The sequence below is a fragment of the Psammomys obesus genome, unplaced genomic scaffold (assembly GCF_907164565.1).
Source record: "Psammomys obesus unplaced genomic scaffold, mPsaObe1.curated_primary_1811, whole genome shotgun sequence".
In the NCBI taxonomy this organism is placed as follows: Eukaryota; Metazoa; Chordata; class Mammalia; order Rodentia; family Muridae; genus Psammomys; species Psammomys obesus.
In genome coordinates this window covers 9,510,002-9,526,621 of record NW_026595981.1, presented here as the reverse complement: position 1 = coordinate 9,526,621, position 16,620 = coordinate 9,510,002, and the positions used below count along the sequence as shown (strand labels likewise).

The window sequence follows — 16,620 nt, the reverse complement described above, 5'->3', positions numbered from 1 at the left end:
TCCCACGCATATATCACTGAAAAGTATGCTTTCGTTTATTCAGATAACCACAGTAAGTTTTAAAATAATAAATTTCAGATATGGATTTTTTTTCATAACAGAATTTCCAGTGATCAGGTTTTTTAGGCTTAGGGTTATCAATGTAAACCAATTAATTATCTTAAGGTAAAAAGGGGAGGTGGATCAAAAAAAGCTATAGTGAATTAGCTAAAGAGGAGCAGAAGTGTTTATTTTCCTTATGCAAGTTCGGAGGAAGAAAATATTTCTTCGGGCCACATTCTGATCCTGGAATAAACATGCTCAAATGAGGGGGGAGGGCACAGGGAGGAGAAAGCAAGCAGAAGAAAACAGTCTTATTTAACTGTTTTTATGTGGGTAAAATGATTTGTGCCATGGTATTTCCATAAGAAGTGGGACCATTATTTTCCTGTAGAAACACATTTGGTTTGAAAAGTATCACCGGACAGGACGTGAAAATCAAACCAAATGAATTATTCACAACCTCCGATCAGAGGTGATCATTATTTCTGATGCTCCAAACAGTGATTAGGATTCTGCCCTGAGATGTCATTTTCTCACTGAGTAACACCAGCAATAGAGGAAGGTATTATCTATCTATCCATATATGTATTTTTTTCTCTTGGGAGGACCCTGGTTTAATGTTACTATAACAGGTACTAAAAAACATGATAATATTATCATTTATTCTGGTGGTATCTATAAATGCCATTAGTCTGACATACAGTGTCAACACTAATCATGACCCAAAATTAACACCAAAATTGACATCAACATTAATTGTACTATCAGTGTGACTAGAATGTAGAAGTGCTCAGAGGCACTTCCCAAAGATGCTGTTGTTGTCATAAACAGTAATACGAAGCTCAAAAGAAAAATGTGAAGGAAATGCTGAGGGGCAAAACCCGACAGGGCTTTATTTTTGAGGTTGTAAACGGGCACCTGTCAGCTCTTGGCAGGGTGTAGGAATGGAAAGAGAATCATTGCCACAGTTGCCTTTCTTCTCTCCACACCTTAAGCTCAGCTATAGCAGCACTTTCTCACATAGATTTAGGCACAGGCTGGCCAGTGGCTGAGGTGGATATGTTTTCCATGTTAAAGTCTACAATAGCTATTGTTCTAATTCTGCTAATGCCAGGAAGATGACGACTTTCAAGGCTCTAGAGTAGTAACAGAAAGAAACCTAGACTGTAACAGCTGGAACTGTATCACAAAAATGAGAAAAACAAGACCTGGAGAGAATGAGCTTGAACCTGAGCTTCTTTTTAGATACTTATATCAAAATGTTACCTTTTGCCATTTTAAATATAGAGATATAGAATTAAAGTGGTACTTTTAATTAAAAACTATCAAAAATATTTGCCATAATAAAAATATAGCAAATACAAGAAAATATTAAAAGGTGTATTTTTAAGCCACAAGGCAATATGATAATTTGATTTACTTTGCCCTGTCTGTGAAAACTATGCTGAAAACAGTCAATTCCTTTCCACACTTTCTGATAAGACAGATACATCATGTTCCAGTGCCTAATGTCATATAATCACAGGAGCTCAAGACAGCTTTCTCGACAACTGAAAACTTTCTTATACTTACTTATATAATTAAAAAATAGATGAACAAAGCTATCTCAACCCCTCTAAAAGTTGAAATGAGGAGAAGTAACACTTTTGTATAAAAAGAAAAATTTCAATATATGAAAATATAACCAAAGATTACAACAATAATCTCATACTGGGAATAATTTCTCCTTGTGATATTTACATACACGAAACCATAGTAATTGAACATGTCTACATTCAGTAATTTAATTTTTAAAACATGCAATGGAATACATACGTTGAGAAATGTGCACAGGATTAACTGATATACAAGTTAAACAAGTAGGCCTACTGAAGTTCTGAAAGCATTGCCTGTTAGCCACACAAACACATGCTGATCTCTGGAATACCGTATTTCATTCTTGGGGTCATCTGTTGCCTCTAGTTGGAGCTGTAGTATCTTGACATGAGTTACCATGCCACAGTTTTTTTCTTTTTTTTTTTTTTCCTTTCAGGAAAATCTTAAAACTTAGGATACATTTAAAAAAAAAAAAATCACTGGCAAGAGGATTCTTCTAAGGACCTTCTCTAGGACTGAAATCTAGTGGACAATGAAACTTCAGGACTTTCTGTTAATTTAGCTCACTGAACTTTGGTTTGTTAATAGTTAGTTAGAACCAACTGATCAACCTGATGAGACATCTCCAGTACTGACAAAACCCATCTAGAAGGAAGCCTAAGTAATTCCACTGGACAGACTTATTTTTCAAAATTAGTCTCAAACATTTTCTAATTAAAGGAATGGAAGATCATTTTAGACAAAGAAGAAAACCTTGACCCCTTCTAAAGACAACAGATGAAGCTCAGTGGTAAGGTGCTTATCTGACATGGACAAGGCCGTGGGTTCAATCCCAGCCTCAGGATCTTGCAAGATTAAAATCTAAACACAGGAAAACATATATAAACAGCCAAATATGCTCACTTAGACTACGGATAAAGTAAGACTATATTGTTTTTAAATAAAACTGTCTTACCACGTATCCTGTAATACATGTTTCTCTGTATTTAATTTTCTATCTTGCAAGAACCTGAGGCTAAAATTGAGGCACTGCCTGTCCATGTCAGATAAGCACTTTACCATTGAACTTCATCTACTGTCTTTGGAAGGAGTCAGTGTTTTCTTCTTCCTTAAAGCCCTTCATAGAAAATAAGGCTTTGTACTCAAGTGAAAATTATGAATATTTGTGTACATCTAGGGTGTACGACTCCCTTCTGCTGAAGATTTCAAGTACTTAAAGATGTTCTCCTGCCTTTAGGCATAGATTGGTGGGTTTGATTCCTCAATATGTTCAGAGTCCATGGTCTTCTGTTTTTTTGTATTTTTTGGCTGTATGCCTGCCTTTAATGGCTGAGCCATCTCTCCAGCCCTGGTCTTCAGCTTCCCTAAGGGCTCTTTCAAAGCTCAACTTCATCCCAGCACAATTCAAACAAACTGCTTTTCAAACACATCTCTAACATGACACCAACGACTTAATTTTAATATTCAGCATTTAAAGGAAAACTAATTTCAAAAAAAATTAAAGAAAACACAGTAAAATTTATTTGGACTAGCTTCATATTCTTGAAGCCATTTTTAAGGTTAAGTTAAAAAAATACATAAAAACATAGTGTCAAACTGGAAAAATACTTGGGTCCCATGTTCAGGAGAAACAAGTAATCACTTCTGTACTCAAGCCAACAAGCACACAAACACTCCCTTGCGGTTTTAGACAATAACGGGTTCCATGAGAATGTGAGTCTATGCTAAGCCAAGCTGTGTCAGTTAGTTTTCTTATCATTGTGACCAAACACGCAGCGCTGAAGCAAACTCAAGGGGAGTTTATTTAAGCTCTGGTTTAAGAGAAGACACAATGTGTTGTGGTGGGAAGCCCTGGATGTAGGGATGTAATTGGTAGCACTGTGTCTGAGGTGAGGAAGCACTTCAGTGAAAGTTCTATTCCATGGGAAATGGGCCACCACATTCAGGGAAGGGTCTTCCCTCAGGAGATAAATCTCTCTGGAAACACCTCAGATATGTGTGAGTCTGAGACAGAAGTGTGTCTCCTATGTGACTGTAGCCCCAGCTGGGCTGACAGTGAAGATGAGCCAGCACATCAACAGTTCTTTGTTAAGCATGGAAAGGGCCTGGCCTCAAAGCAGCCAGAACAAAGCTACTGATTAAATCTCTTCTAAGATTTGAGGCTTGTTTTGGCTCAGCAACTTCTTTTTCCTATTACTACATTCTTCTCTCTCTCTCTCCTCTCTCTTGAGACAATCTCTCTACATAACCCTAGCTGTCCTAGAATTCAGTATGTGGAACAGGTTGGCCTTGAACTCACAAGATCTGCCTGCCCCTATCTCCCACGTGCTAAGAAACATTCTACTTTTTTATTTTTAAAGGCTCAAATTAAAACTTTCAAAGAAATATAGCCTCAAAGTACAGAACAGAAGGGTCTTAGTGGTTGATAGCTGATGGACTATTTATCAAATAATTAAAATAATTCACTAAGACAGCTAACCTGAGTTTGAGACCTGGGACCTACATGGTTGAAGAAGAGAAAGAATTCCCATATGTTGTCTGACCTTCACATGTGCACCACAAAGCGTGTGCATGCACACACACATACATAAATGATGACAGCACACTATAAACAATAAAATGATAATTAAATACTGATATAGGCATGCTAAGTAGTTTCAAAGCTGAATTCCTAATATGCACTATCCCCTACCATTTTACCCCTGAGAAAGTAAGACAGAAAATGAAATAAAGATATCAGCCATACAGCAGCTAGTCTTTAAATTTATATTACTTTATTTGCTATTTGAGCATTCTTAAAAAAAAAAAAAAAAAAAAAAGTGCCAGGTCATGTAGGGAGGTTCTACACATTTCCAACTAAAGTTAAAGCACCAATAAGAACTTTAGGAAAAAAAAAAAAACAACCCTACCATGGCAACAACAAAAACAAAATAAAAAATAAAAAGGAATGAAGGAAACAAGTGGGTGTACCTCACCAAACAGGAGACTTCAAAAAGCTTGTCAGATGTTAAAGCTGCTGGGAAGGGAAAACCCTGACACCTAGTGCTCGTCGGGAACACGAAGCCTTGGAGCCACTCCCTAGCACAGCAGCATCTACAGAGAGGACTATTAAGACGCATTAAATGTGGAATATACTTTTCTCCCAGAGGTGGCAAAAACAAACAAACAAAAAAACTGAAGAAAAAATTCTTGGCCATGCTAGGATTGTAGTCTATCATTATCACTCCTGTTTGGGGGTCCACATACTATACCTCATTATTACAACTAGTTCTAAACACAGTATTTTCTCATTTCCAGTTTTTCATTATCACAAGATTGATGAGAAGGAATGTTAAAAGCCTGTGTTCTAAGGATTTGGTTTCCACCAGCACTAAAATTACTGCCTCTTTATCACATTTTCATCATTATAGATTGCTGATCGAGTTCAAATAACTGTGAAAAATAAATAAAATAAAATAAAATAAAATAAAATAAAATAAAATAAAATAAAATAAAATGCTAGTGGTGGACTTGTTTCAGAACAAATAAGAATGTAACCACACGAAAGCCAGGCTTTTCCTTTGTCCTAGCAGGCAAAGTTAAGTTGTTCTCTGTCAAGTCTGTTACAGCCTTTGGCTTGATCTTAGCCTGAGCTTTTTAATAACTGGGTTTACTGCAGAAAGCAGCTGTGCTGGATTGCGAAGTGTTACTCAAGTGTTCCCACCTGCAATTACAGCTTCCACCAAATGATCAAAATAGGTTAGCAAACTGGCAGAAAGATGAAAACAACTCCTCCAAACCGGAGAAGTAGGAAAGCAGGCTGGATGGAGAGTCGCCTCTCTCAGCAGCTCTGCAGTGCACATTCATCTAGCTACGTATTTACATACAGTGCTCATCACTGCAGCATTGGGACAGATAGAAAGGGAATCAGTTTAGTCTCTGTTGCAATCACATTCTCTTCAATTTTCATCTTTACTTGAAACTATTAAGAAAATTCCAGGCAACTCATCTTTAGAGCTATTTGCAAGTAATGCAGTTCATAGATTTGGTCCACATCGTTATTTCCACTCTAAATTCATATTAAATGCAATGCCATTCAAACCTGACAATGAGAAAAAAGTATTATATACTTCTCATCAGGAATTAGGTGGCATTTCTTTAGTTACCTATTTCTTGATGGGGAAGAGACACCAGGAAAACAGAAAGAAGTAAGCTAACACAGAGTCAGAAAAAGCTCAGCTCTTTCTCATGCTTTTAGCACAGGCACAAGTGTTCAGAACACAGGTCACATCTCTGCTGAAATAGCCAATATCTTCCTCAAATGGCAAACAGGTTACCTAAAACTAAATGGAACTGAATTGGCCCAAGTCCTGGTCCCATCACCATTTCACCTATTTACTGTCCTAGGAAAAAAGTGAGGAAGACAGGCCAGCCAACAAGATAACCAATGGTCTAATAAATGCACATTTTCTGCCTCTGGCTATATGAAGAAGCATCCCAACTCGTGGAAAAACTATGCAGGAATCTCTTGTTTTACCCTCAATCTTTATATCCATGTGATAGCTTTTAATCCCAGAAACTTAATACTTCAAGGTAATTCACTATCACCCACAATGATGACCTGGTAGAGTTGTCACTCTGTAGAACATCACATTATGATGATTTAATATCTATGTAGCATCAATGCATTTACATTAAGCCTTGGCTCTCAGAACATTAACAGGTCAATTTTTTATTCTTTTTTAAATAAAACTGTATCTCAAGGCTCTGTTCTGATGTCCATTCTCTTTGGCAAAGGACAGATATGCTCCAAATCCCATCAGTTTGTGCTCTCTTTGTTCTCCTCACATCATTCTTTAGGTAATATGTAGAGTGCTAGGCTCATGACAAGCTTGTCTCTTTGGCCAAAAAAAAATTAAACTGCAGTAGAAGAAAGTCAACTTGCCCTGATAAAAGTGGGCTCATCATGAGGAAATATATCCTACTGATACCTCTTCATCTCTTACGTACAGCTGTTCTTCATAGTCAAATGCTGAAACTCCATCCTTAGACTGGTCCCTCGAAGGACACAGTCCATTGTATGTCCAAGCTCTTGGTAGCAGGGTTTGATTCTACTACCTTAACATCATTCCTGTCCTGCCATGTCCTATAATCTAGCTAAGGTCACTGACCTCATGAGCCATCCTGGGCATCAGTTATTGACTGTTCACAAAAGAGTATCAGCTTCACTCTTTCTGAACTCTTAGGCTCAGAAACAGCAAGCTAACATGCAGGCTCAATCCTAGTCAATCATCTGAGGAAAAGGAAGAGAACAAAGAAAACACAGCTAAGAAAGAGAAAGAGAGAATAATGAGAAAAGTGATTCAGAGCAATGGCTATTTTCACAAATGCTTTCTGGTTTCAAAATTATTGGACAAACAAAAACCAACAGTCACTACTGTATACTGCCACTTACTGTAGAAGCCTCTTTTTATGCTAAGATTTGTAGGTTCTTCAAGGGGTTAAAAAAACCCTTTAATTTCTTTTTGTTCGTGTGTGTGTGTGTGTGTGTGTGTGTGTGTGTGTGCGCGCGCGCGCGCGTGTGTGTGTGGTCTTTGGGTACAGAGTTCCGTATAATAAGACTATTTGTATTCATACTGGCAGAGTAAACACTACATGTTCATGCCCAGGCAGCTCTGTGCTTGTAATTTCAGCAAGAACAGAGCTCTGTCCCTCTGGGACCTCACTATTCCCCCAGTCTCCATTCGCTCACACACAGAATGAGAACAGAAAGAAAGCAGGAGAAGAAAGATCATGGCAAGAGGTTTCACACAGCATTGCAGCTAGCTTTCACATGGCAAAAAAAAAAAAATCTCATTTTGTGTTTTAATTACATTAGTTAAAACCGTTTTACTCTCAGCCTCATGTTCACAAGGGCACTTTCTATTTCTCAACAGCTATTCAATGAATTAAAATTGCAGACTAGCACAATGAAGCTTTTCTTTCCTGCGGCAAGCAGAAGCCACATAGCAGGTACAGAGCTCTGCTTCAACTTTGTGTGTTGATGCATATGCATTTACTCTTGGCAACATCTGCCACTTCCACCCCATCTTCTTGCCATTTGTTGAGGCACCAGATTGGAAGAACTCCTACAACTCGAAGCCCTTCCATCTGGTCCAGAGTTTGTCTCCATCCTAACACTAAACCATCCGCTCTTGCAGCCTCTACTGTGGTACTGAAAAGCCATATACCTTGTACACAGAACAAATATGTTTGAAAAGGATACTGGAGCTCAGCTTGGTGGCATGTGCCTTTAATCACAGCAGAGACAGTGCTCAAGGCCAGTGTATTCTACATAGCGAGCTCCAGGACAGGCAGGTCTACATAGACCCTATTTCCAAAGAACCAAAAAATAAGATAGTGAACACAAGGAAAAAAATATGCATAGTATCTTCAGTGATCAGCTAGCTAAGCACTCAGATAAAGATTATTTTAAGAAATGAGTAATAAAAACATCTGTATTTTTAGGTGTATTAATATTTTAATTAATAATATTAATTAATTCTATAATTGTACCTTAGAAGCATAATCAAAATTTTAAGAATCTAACAGCATGAAGAAGAATATGAAGGGACACTGGAGAATATGTCCTTATGTCATTATTATATAATACTTTATGAAAAAGGTTATCAATCCTAGAAAATGCTTTCTGTTTGTTTTGTTTTAAGACAGGGACTCAAAAAAAAAAAAGACAGGGACTCACATAGCCCAGGTTAACCTTGAACTTCTAATTTTCCTGCCTTTGCTTCCAAATGCTGGTGTGTGATACAACACATGACTACAAAATGTGTTTTTAATTTAAAAAATTATTTTTAATGGTAATAATTTATTATATTTATTATTTAAAACAAAATTTAAATTTAAATATATTTTGATCATATTCTTTCTCTCTCTCAAATTTTTCCAGATCCTTTCCCTGTTCTTCTCCATCCAACTTTAAGTTTTTACTAATTATCAAAATCAGGCAGGTATGGTGGCACACATCTGAGTTTAAAACCAGCCTGATCTAGGTAGTGAGTTCCAGGCCACCCAGGCATATGTAGTGAGTGAGACCTTGTCATAAACAAACACACAAACAGCTAAATAAATGGATTCTATGCTTTTTTTTTCTTTTAAACTGTTGACTCTGACTGAGTTCATTAGGAAGAACTTCTTTATCACGCTCATGATATAACCAAATCTAGTAATTCAAGTATTAAAAAACATTCAAAAATATCAAAATTCCAAACTGTCACCAAAAAAAGAAAATAATCTATTCTCATGTATCTTCAATTATGAACTCAACCACTCTTGGTCCACTTAAATTCCCATTTTCACCTCTATTTTGAAGCAAATCCTAGACAGTAGACTTTTGATTTATAAAGATGCTGCACTAGTATGTATGACCACCAGAAAATAATACTCCTCTTTCCAAAAGCAAAATTGTAATACCATTATTAGATCCAAAAATTTCACAGGTTTTCTTGATTTGGTACATTCTCTCACTGATGATATCTACCAAAAATGCTGTCCTGCCCCTCAAGTCTTAGCTCCTCTTAGCTCCTACTGTGTAATGACAGATTTCATTGAAGGCTGGTACTAGTGGACACAGAGACAGGAAGGGGGAAGGGTTTATCTACTTGCCTCATTTCCTCCTGGAAGCCTATTCATATGAACCAGCTGGCCTTGATCATCCAGCACCAGTTCAGTGTACGTCAGCATGTCGGAAGGCAGAGGGGGTGAAGGAAGAAATGCTTGAGTGGACATGGACTCCCAGAGTTTGATGAGCGACTAATGGAAGAAAGAAGTTTGACTTATCAGTGACAACTAACATTTCAACATGGATGAAAAATCACAGTCAGATTCAGTCACTCTGACTCTGCTTTCCTTTCCAGTAGCACCAGGGAGAGTGTGAATCATGGACTAAATGCTCTACCCTTCACTCTTAACACAAAAAGTTATACCTTAAACTAAATATTATGGTTATATCCACTTGTGTATGCTACCAATATTGACTCTCACATTAGCTTAGGTTAAGGGACCATCCTGGAAAATAGGAAAATAAAAACTTGAGTTCTATTCCTCTTTTTTAACATCTCTAATTTAAACACAGATTTAATACATGTTGTGACTCCTCAAATGGGTCCTTTTAAACCATAATGTGTGGTTTTTACTCTCTTCTACTTGAGATTTCTGTTCTCACCATTCCTCCTGTTAATTCATAAACAGCCACCCAACCACCTGAGTTAGAAAGACACTAAAACCTTTAATGAAATACAAATCATCATATTGTCAAGATATTTCCTGCCCTTGTGAATGCCCTTCTCTCTCTCTCTCTCTTTTTTTTTTGAATGCCCTACTCTAAGCAAAGCTGCACCTGACAAAAATTCAGGGAAACCTTGTTTCCTCAACTACCACCCATCAGCTAATTTACCTGCCGAAACATCTCTGGGATATCATATATATATGTTGTTCCTAAGGACTGCGCCTGAAACCTCTTTGATTGAAGAAGGTCTTTGGTCACATATGGAGTATTGATTAACATTCCGTGCAGTGGTCCCTGTTTGTCTCCATATGCCTGAAACATGATCTGTGGGGAAAAAACAGAATGGATAGACAATCAAGACAGAGACAGAAAATGAAATAGCTGCCTATAGCACTGTAGTCCACAAATGTTACTTCTTGAAAAACAGTCGGGATTGGGAGAAGTGCTAAATAGTGAGACTTGTCTTACAACACTGGTAATTTGGTGCTGCCCCTTCTCTGTTGGTTAAGTGACTCTAAAATAGTGATGTGTAATCAGCCGTATATACTAGGCTGTGCTTAGTTTGGGATTGGTTGAAATGAACAAGAAAGCCCAGTGGAAGTCTCACATCTCGGAGACAGAGTCGTGGCACTTATCTTCTAAAGTGATTTGAATCTCAGATACTAAAAATGCCAGCTAGCTAAACACAACAACTCTAGTTGTTAAGTCAAGAAACAGCTATGTAATAGAGATAATTCTTGTTCTTGGGTCAGATCACGGCTCTACCACTTGATCATATATCAGTCCCCTTGATCAGAAGGGGCTTTGTAAGTATTACTAGTCACACAAAGCTTCAAATATTTCTACCAGAAGTAAATTTCATCCACTTACCTAGTTAATTCTTATTAACTCATAAGATATAACCTATGGTAAAATCACTACATTAAAAAAATACATATTAAACTATATAAATATATAAACTATATTTCTCTCTAGTATACTGCCTCTACTAGTCAATTCCTATAACTGCTGGATTGTCACATAGTAAAACCACACCAGTTTTTAATCATTTTTAACTCAAATATTTCTAGAGTACTTCATACTCCATATATTTAGCTAGTTTTATTTGCTCATGAATATTTATAAGAGATGCCATTATTTCAATTCAATTAATATTTATTGAGTGCTCAGAGGTTGTATAACACTAAACTAGGCACTTTATGTATGAACACATAAAATATAGATTCCCAACACTCTGAATACAAATGGAAATTGGGACGAAAAGATATATATTCACATATCTGTTTGGACCTAAAATAGAAGCACAAGTGTACTATTAATGAAAAGATCCATGGATTTGATATACACACATAGAATGGAATTATGTACTATCCTAAACCTGAAGGTCATCCAGCTCAATGAACCCTTAGTATCATAGCTAAGAGGAATAACAGTGCTGTGATGACTTGTCAATCAGGTCTTATTCTGGGCATACACGTCATGGGCTGTTTAAAAGCTCCAAAGTGGAGACCCCAGCCACTTTCTATAAGACCCAGGGGAAAGCTACTATGTAAGAGTCAGCAGCAGCAATATCTTGGGAATAAAAGGAATTAGTCATACTTTTAATGAATACCACGTGTTTTGGACAAGGGTACAGTATGAGAAAACTGGATTAGGGACAAAGACTGAATCATAATAAGAAAGAGAAATAAAACAGCAGGCTCAAGCCCGTGAGACAGCTCAGTCAGTAAAGACACCTGCTACCTAGCCTGACAACCTGAGTTCAATGCCTGGGACTTAAAGACCTGATTCCTGCAAGCTGTTCTCATCTGATTCACACACACACACACACACACACACACACACGCACACGCACACGCACACGCACACGCACACGCACATACATACATACATACATATACACATACATATACACACAAACACACATAATCACACAAAATTAAAAACTAAAAGCAGCAGGAGTTGGGACTGTATTTCCTGTTAAGAGAGGCAAAAATCTGTGGGTACAGGGCTTAAAATTCAATTTTGCCAACCTCTGGGATGAAGCTAGGTTAGACAGAGTAATACAGTATTACTATGTAGTAAGGCAAGGGACTGAAGAAAGCTGTCTGAGTATATACATTGCTGTTGGAATTTAAAACAAACAAACAAAAAACCAAAAAGAAAACAAAACAAAAAAGACAAAGATTTATAAATGAATGCACACTAAAGATATATTCCCAACAACCCCAAATTTGAAAGTAAAACTCTAACAGTTGAATGGATATAAACACTTTGGTAAATCTAAACAATGGCATACTGCTCAACAATGAAAAGGAATGTACTCCTTGTCCATGAGACATAGATGAACTCTAAAAAATTGTGTTAAAGAAAATAAGTAGGGTGTAAAATAGCACGAACTGTCTGGGTTCATTTCTATGCGCCTATTGGGCAGGTAGAACTAACCACAGCAACAGAGACCAGATCACTGGCTGCCTGAGCCTATGACTGGCGCTCTGCCTGCCACTGAGAGGAGAGAGACTCTGGGGGAACAAGTTCTCTCACGACTGGGGTGATAGTTTCACAAGCATATACACTTGTTAGTCTTGGCTGGGCGTGGTGGCGCATACCTGTAATCCCAGCAGTTGGGAGGCAGAGGCAGGCAGATCTCTGTGAATTTGAGGCCAGCCTAGTCTACAAACCAAGTCCAGGACAATCAGGGCTACACAGAGAAACCCTGCTTTGAAAATAAAAAAAAAAAAAAAAGAATGTCAACAATTGTTAGTCTTGCTTAAATCAAATACTATAAATGAGCCCATTTTGGTACATGTAAATTATATAAAGTACATGAAAGTGTAAACTCAATAAGGGTGACTTTATTCTCTTTACTTTCCTCATGGGAAATCAATTCATTTAAGTAACAGATTAACCCAAACCTCTCCTTCCTATTTAGGACTGCCTGGCATTGTTCTTTATAGCCTATAGGACAAAGACTACATGAAAAACATGAAACTCGAGCCAGTTAACTTTTCTTCTTACTGGCAATACAAATAAACGATTGTAGTAGGGCAAGAGGTTGGTAATAATTGATCCTAATTGACGCCCTGAATGACCAGCTATCTATGTTAGCTCCATTTTCTCCTATGATGAACATGGTAATTAGTTGGCAGAGGGCATGTTTTACAAGTTTGAAAATATGCACAGGTTTTATTTATACCTCCCACTTAAGGCTGCGGTTGGGCTTCTCTTAAAGAACCATCTCTGACATGCACAGTGGATGTCCTTAGAGCCCTGTAAGTATTTTGCTTTATAATGGCTTTTATCATACCATGGAAACATCAATTACTCATCTGTCTTTTCCCATTGTGATATACATTTCTTCAGAAGAAACTGCTTTTATCCTTAGTTCCTGACACACTATAAGTAGTCGGTAAATGTTAAATAAGCAAATGAACAGATGACAAACATGCTTCTGTCTTATATCAATCTCCTATAATTCAGTGAGGAAGGAGGAAAGTTCAGTGATGAGCACCAAGTAGGCACTGGCTCCCAGAAACTGGCTGGGGGCTACTCTATGGTCCCAGCTCCCATGCTGTGGCAAGGCTTGGCTTCCTCTAGGGCTTTTTAAATATGCTGGTACCCTTCAGGTCGAGGGCAGCCTCATTCACTCTGGCAGACATCTAGTAAATGTTTATTTTGTGCGAGGCACACTACTAAATATCTGCTGAAGGCACCTGTGCCTTTCATGTGCCTGTGTCACCACCAAACAACATCAGGGAAATCTAAGAGCTTTCTAAGAAAAGAAATGGAAAAAAAGAAGAAAGTTATGAAGAAAAACCATATTTATCAAAAACATTAAAATCTCAAGTGGCCCTCTTATTTTACAGAAGAATAGGCCTGCCTTGAAGCCATTGTAGAAGTTAATTAAAGGCATCCGTACCCATGGAAAGCCTTGACTGAAAATGTCCTTAAGGTTGTCCTGAAAAGCATCACACACAGCAAAAATTATTGAGCATTTTTTCTTGCCCACCCCTGTGTTTTGTGCATTCTGTTCTAATTGCTTGCTTCTTAAAGGATGGATTTCTTTGGTCATCTAACTGAGAATCAAAGAACAAAATGAAAGGTCCCTAAAAAAGCTGCCTAAACTAGGATTTAAAAAAAAAAAAAATCATCTCCAAAACACAGGCAAAACTTTATTTTCCTACCTCCATCCCATCTTTTAACAGAGATAAAAGCAAGGGCCACATAATCTTTTCCCAGAACCAAATGTATAACAGTCTAAAACCCTGTGTATTCCCCCAAGTCCATGCTTCATCAGAAGTATACGTTCCAAGTATACACCAAAGCCCTAAAATAACATATTACCTCCGAAGACTTGCCAATATCATAGAAAAAAGTCCAAATGTTTAGATACTAACATGGTAAGCAAATTAAAATAGAATGCTCTGTTATCACAGAATCAGTAGGCTGATTCATTTTTATTTCTGCATTCCCAAATTTTTTCCCTATAGAAGTACAGCACTCTGAACTCTGAAAGAAAGTGAGTATGAATGAATGGAATTAGCAGTGTACAAGTATGAAGAAGCCACTGCTTGGCTCTGTTCCTAATGTGATATGACGTTGAAATTTTCCATTTTTAAAGACAGCAGTTGGAGAGAAAGGAGAAATTAAGTCTCCTTTCCTCATCTGCCAGTGAAAGATCAACTCTACTGAAAACAGGAAGAAAAAAATGGACCAGATTTCTAGATTACTAAATATGCCCAAGAGCCCCCGGAAAAAATAAACCATCTGAACTGCACAGTTACCTGTGGAGTTGGTTCACCTACCTGTTAGTACTCACTAATATCTGACAAAAGGTTACGGTTTCATAACAGGTGTGATCAAGAGGCACAAAGATGTAAAGGATGAACTGATGGGGTTTACGAGTCATTTGATGTGTTGAACCAAATCAAACCTTGGAAGAGTCTGCACGACTACTATACCTGTGCTGTCCTGGAGTCAGTCACTTCCTTATACAGGCTGATGTCCAAGTAATAGCCAGACTCGTTTGTAAGGAAGAGGCGGATAGGAATTGCTTTTCCAGTTGTTGTCAGGCGAATGTTGATTTTCAGTTCTGCCTGGAGGACGCGCAATTTCCACAGCCGACTTCCATAGCGCATTACCATGCTCCGCACAGATTCTTCAATCTGACACAGATACAATACCAAGTGTAAATTTGAAATACTTTGTAACTAAAAGTTGCTTGAAGTCTGCACGTCTTTGCAAAGAGCATTGGGAAAAGATGCTGGTTTATGAAGATGTGAACAATATTTAGACTTTATGAAGAGAATTCATGGCTTTTTTTGTTTTGTTTTGTGTTTTTGGTTTTTGAAAAGGCTGTCCTAGTTAGTTTTTATAGTCAATTTGACACAACCCAGAGTCACCTGGGAAGAACTTCCTTGGTTAGGTTATCTTGGTAGACCTAAGAGGGGCCAGGCCACTGTAGGCAGCACTATTCTTAGGTGGGTGGGTCTGGGCTATATAAGAGAGCTAACTGAATATGAGCTAGTGGGCAAGCCAGCAAGTAGCCTTCTTCCATCCTGTCTACTGCAAGTTCCCACCTTGACTTCCTGTTATGACTTTCTTCAATGATGGACTGTGATCTAAGTGGATGCTTAAATAAAACCTTTCCTTCCCTACATTGCTTTTGGTTGTAGGGTTGTTTTTTTTTGTTTTTTTTTTTTTTTTTTTTTTTTTTTTTTTTTTTTTTTTTTTTTTTTGTTTTTTTTTTTTTTTTTTTTTTTTTTTTTTTTTTTTTTTTTTTTGCTGTTGTCTTGTTTTTTTGAATTTTTCTTTTCTTTCTTTTTTTTTGTTGGTTTTTTTAACCACAGCAGCAGAAACTAGGACACTCTCCATCTCACTCTTGCTTGGAACAAGTTAGAAGCAATTTCATGCTGGTTTGGTATTTCAGTGGTTTTCTTTGACTCACAACCTCCAAATCTGTACAACTCCTTACCCTTTCCCAATTATATTCATAGTCTATATCAAAGATCGGCAATATCTAAAATTAAAAGCCAGGGGATTTAAGAGAAAGCCCCAAATAAGAATAAAATCCCTGGTTAAATAGCTATTAAGTAGCATTTCTATGCATGGTAACTATGTTTCATTGCATTTACAGGAACTTAAATCAACACAGCAATTACCACCATGAGCTTTTTTCCACAAAATTTTATTAAACTTGATAATGTATGTCTCTTAGTAAATTGCACAAATTAAAGAAAGGCAATTTGTAGGTTGTACCAGAACATTCCCTCTAAACATTAGGGCTCTAAAGTTGGTCACTGCCGAGCACAAGTGAAACTTATGGAGATGAGATGTTCCCTCATTTCCCTGAAAGTTGGTGCTGAGGCAGTTTAGTACTCCACAGAGTTATAAGAATTATTTTAACTGGATATCCCTAGAAGTCACTTTGTAAGGTGGCAAGGCGGTGTAGTAGGTAGAGGCACTTGCCACTGAGTCTGAGAACTTTAACTTAATCCTTGGAACCTACATGGTATAAGGAAAGAACCAAGTCTCACCAATTAGATAAATGCATAAATGGTTTTGTTACTAACATGCTCAAGTATTAAATGTTCCCAACAGGGCTGCAAGTACTCAGGTCATTCTGAAGTCTTTTTAAAGTATTGTCTCAGCTTTTTACAAAGCCTTAAAATTACTTTATATGCCCCTATTGTGGTTTTCTAGCTGAAGGTATCACCCTG

General features: G+C 37.4%; 1 protein-coding gene across 5 annotated transcripts in view; it reads right to left on the bottom strand.

The window, feature by feature from the left end:
- Acaca (acetyl-CoA carboxylase alpha) overlaps window positions 1-16,620 on the bottom strand; it is a 260,615-nt gene that overhangs the window by 67,585 nt on the left and 176,410 nt on the right. For all 5 annotated transcript variants that reach the window (XM_055620094.1, XM_055620096.1, XM_055620095.1 and 2 more), the window contains 3 exons: window positions 14,863-15,066; window positions 10,070-10,225; window positions 9,280-9,426 (listed from right to left, as the gene is read on the bottom strand). In XM_055620094.1, the coding sequence (XP_055476069.1) occupies window positions 9,280-9,426; window positions 10,070-10,225; window positions 14,863-15,066 (507 nt within the window). The remainder of the gene's footprint in view (window positions 1-9,279; window positions 9,427-10,069; window positions 10,226-14,862; window positions 15,067-16,620) is intronic.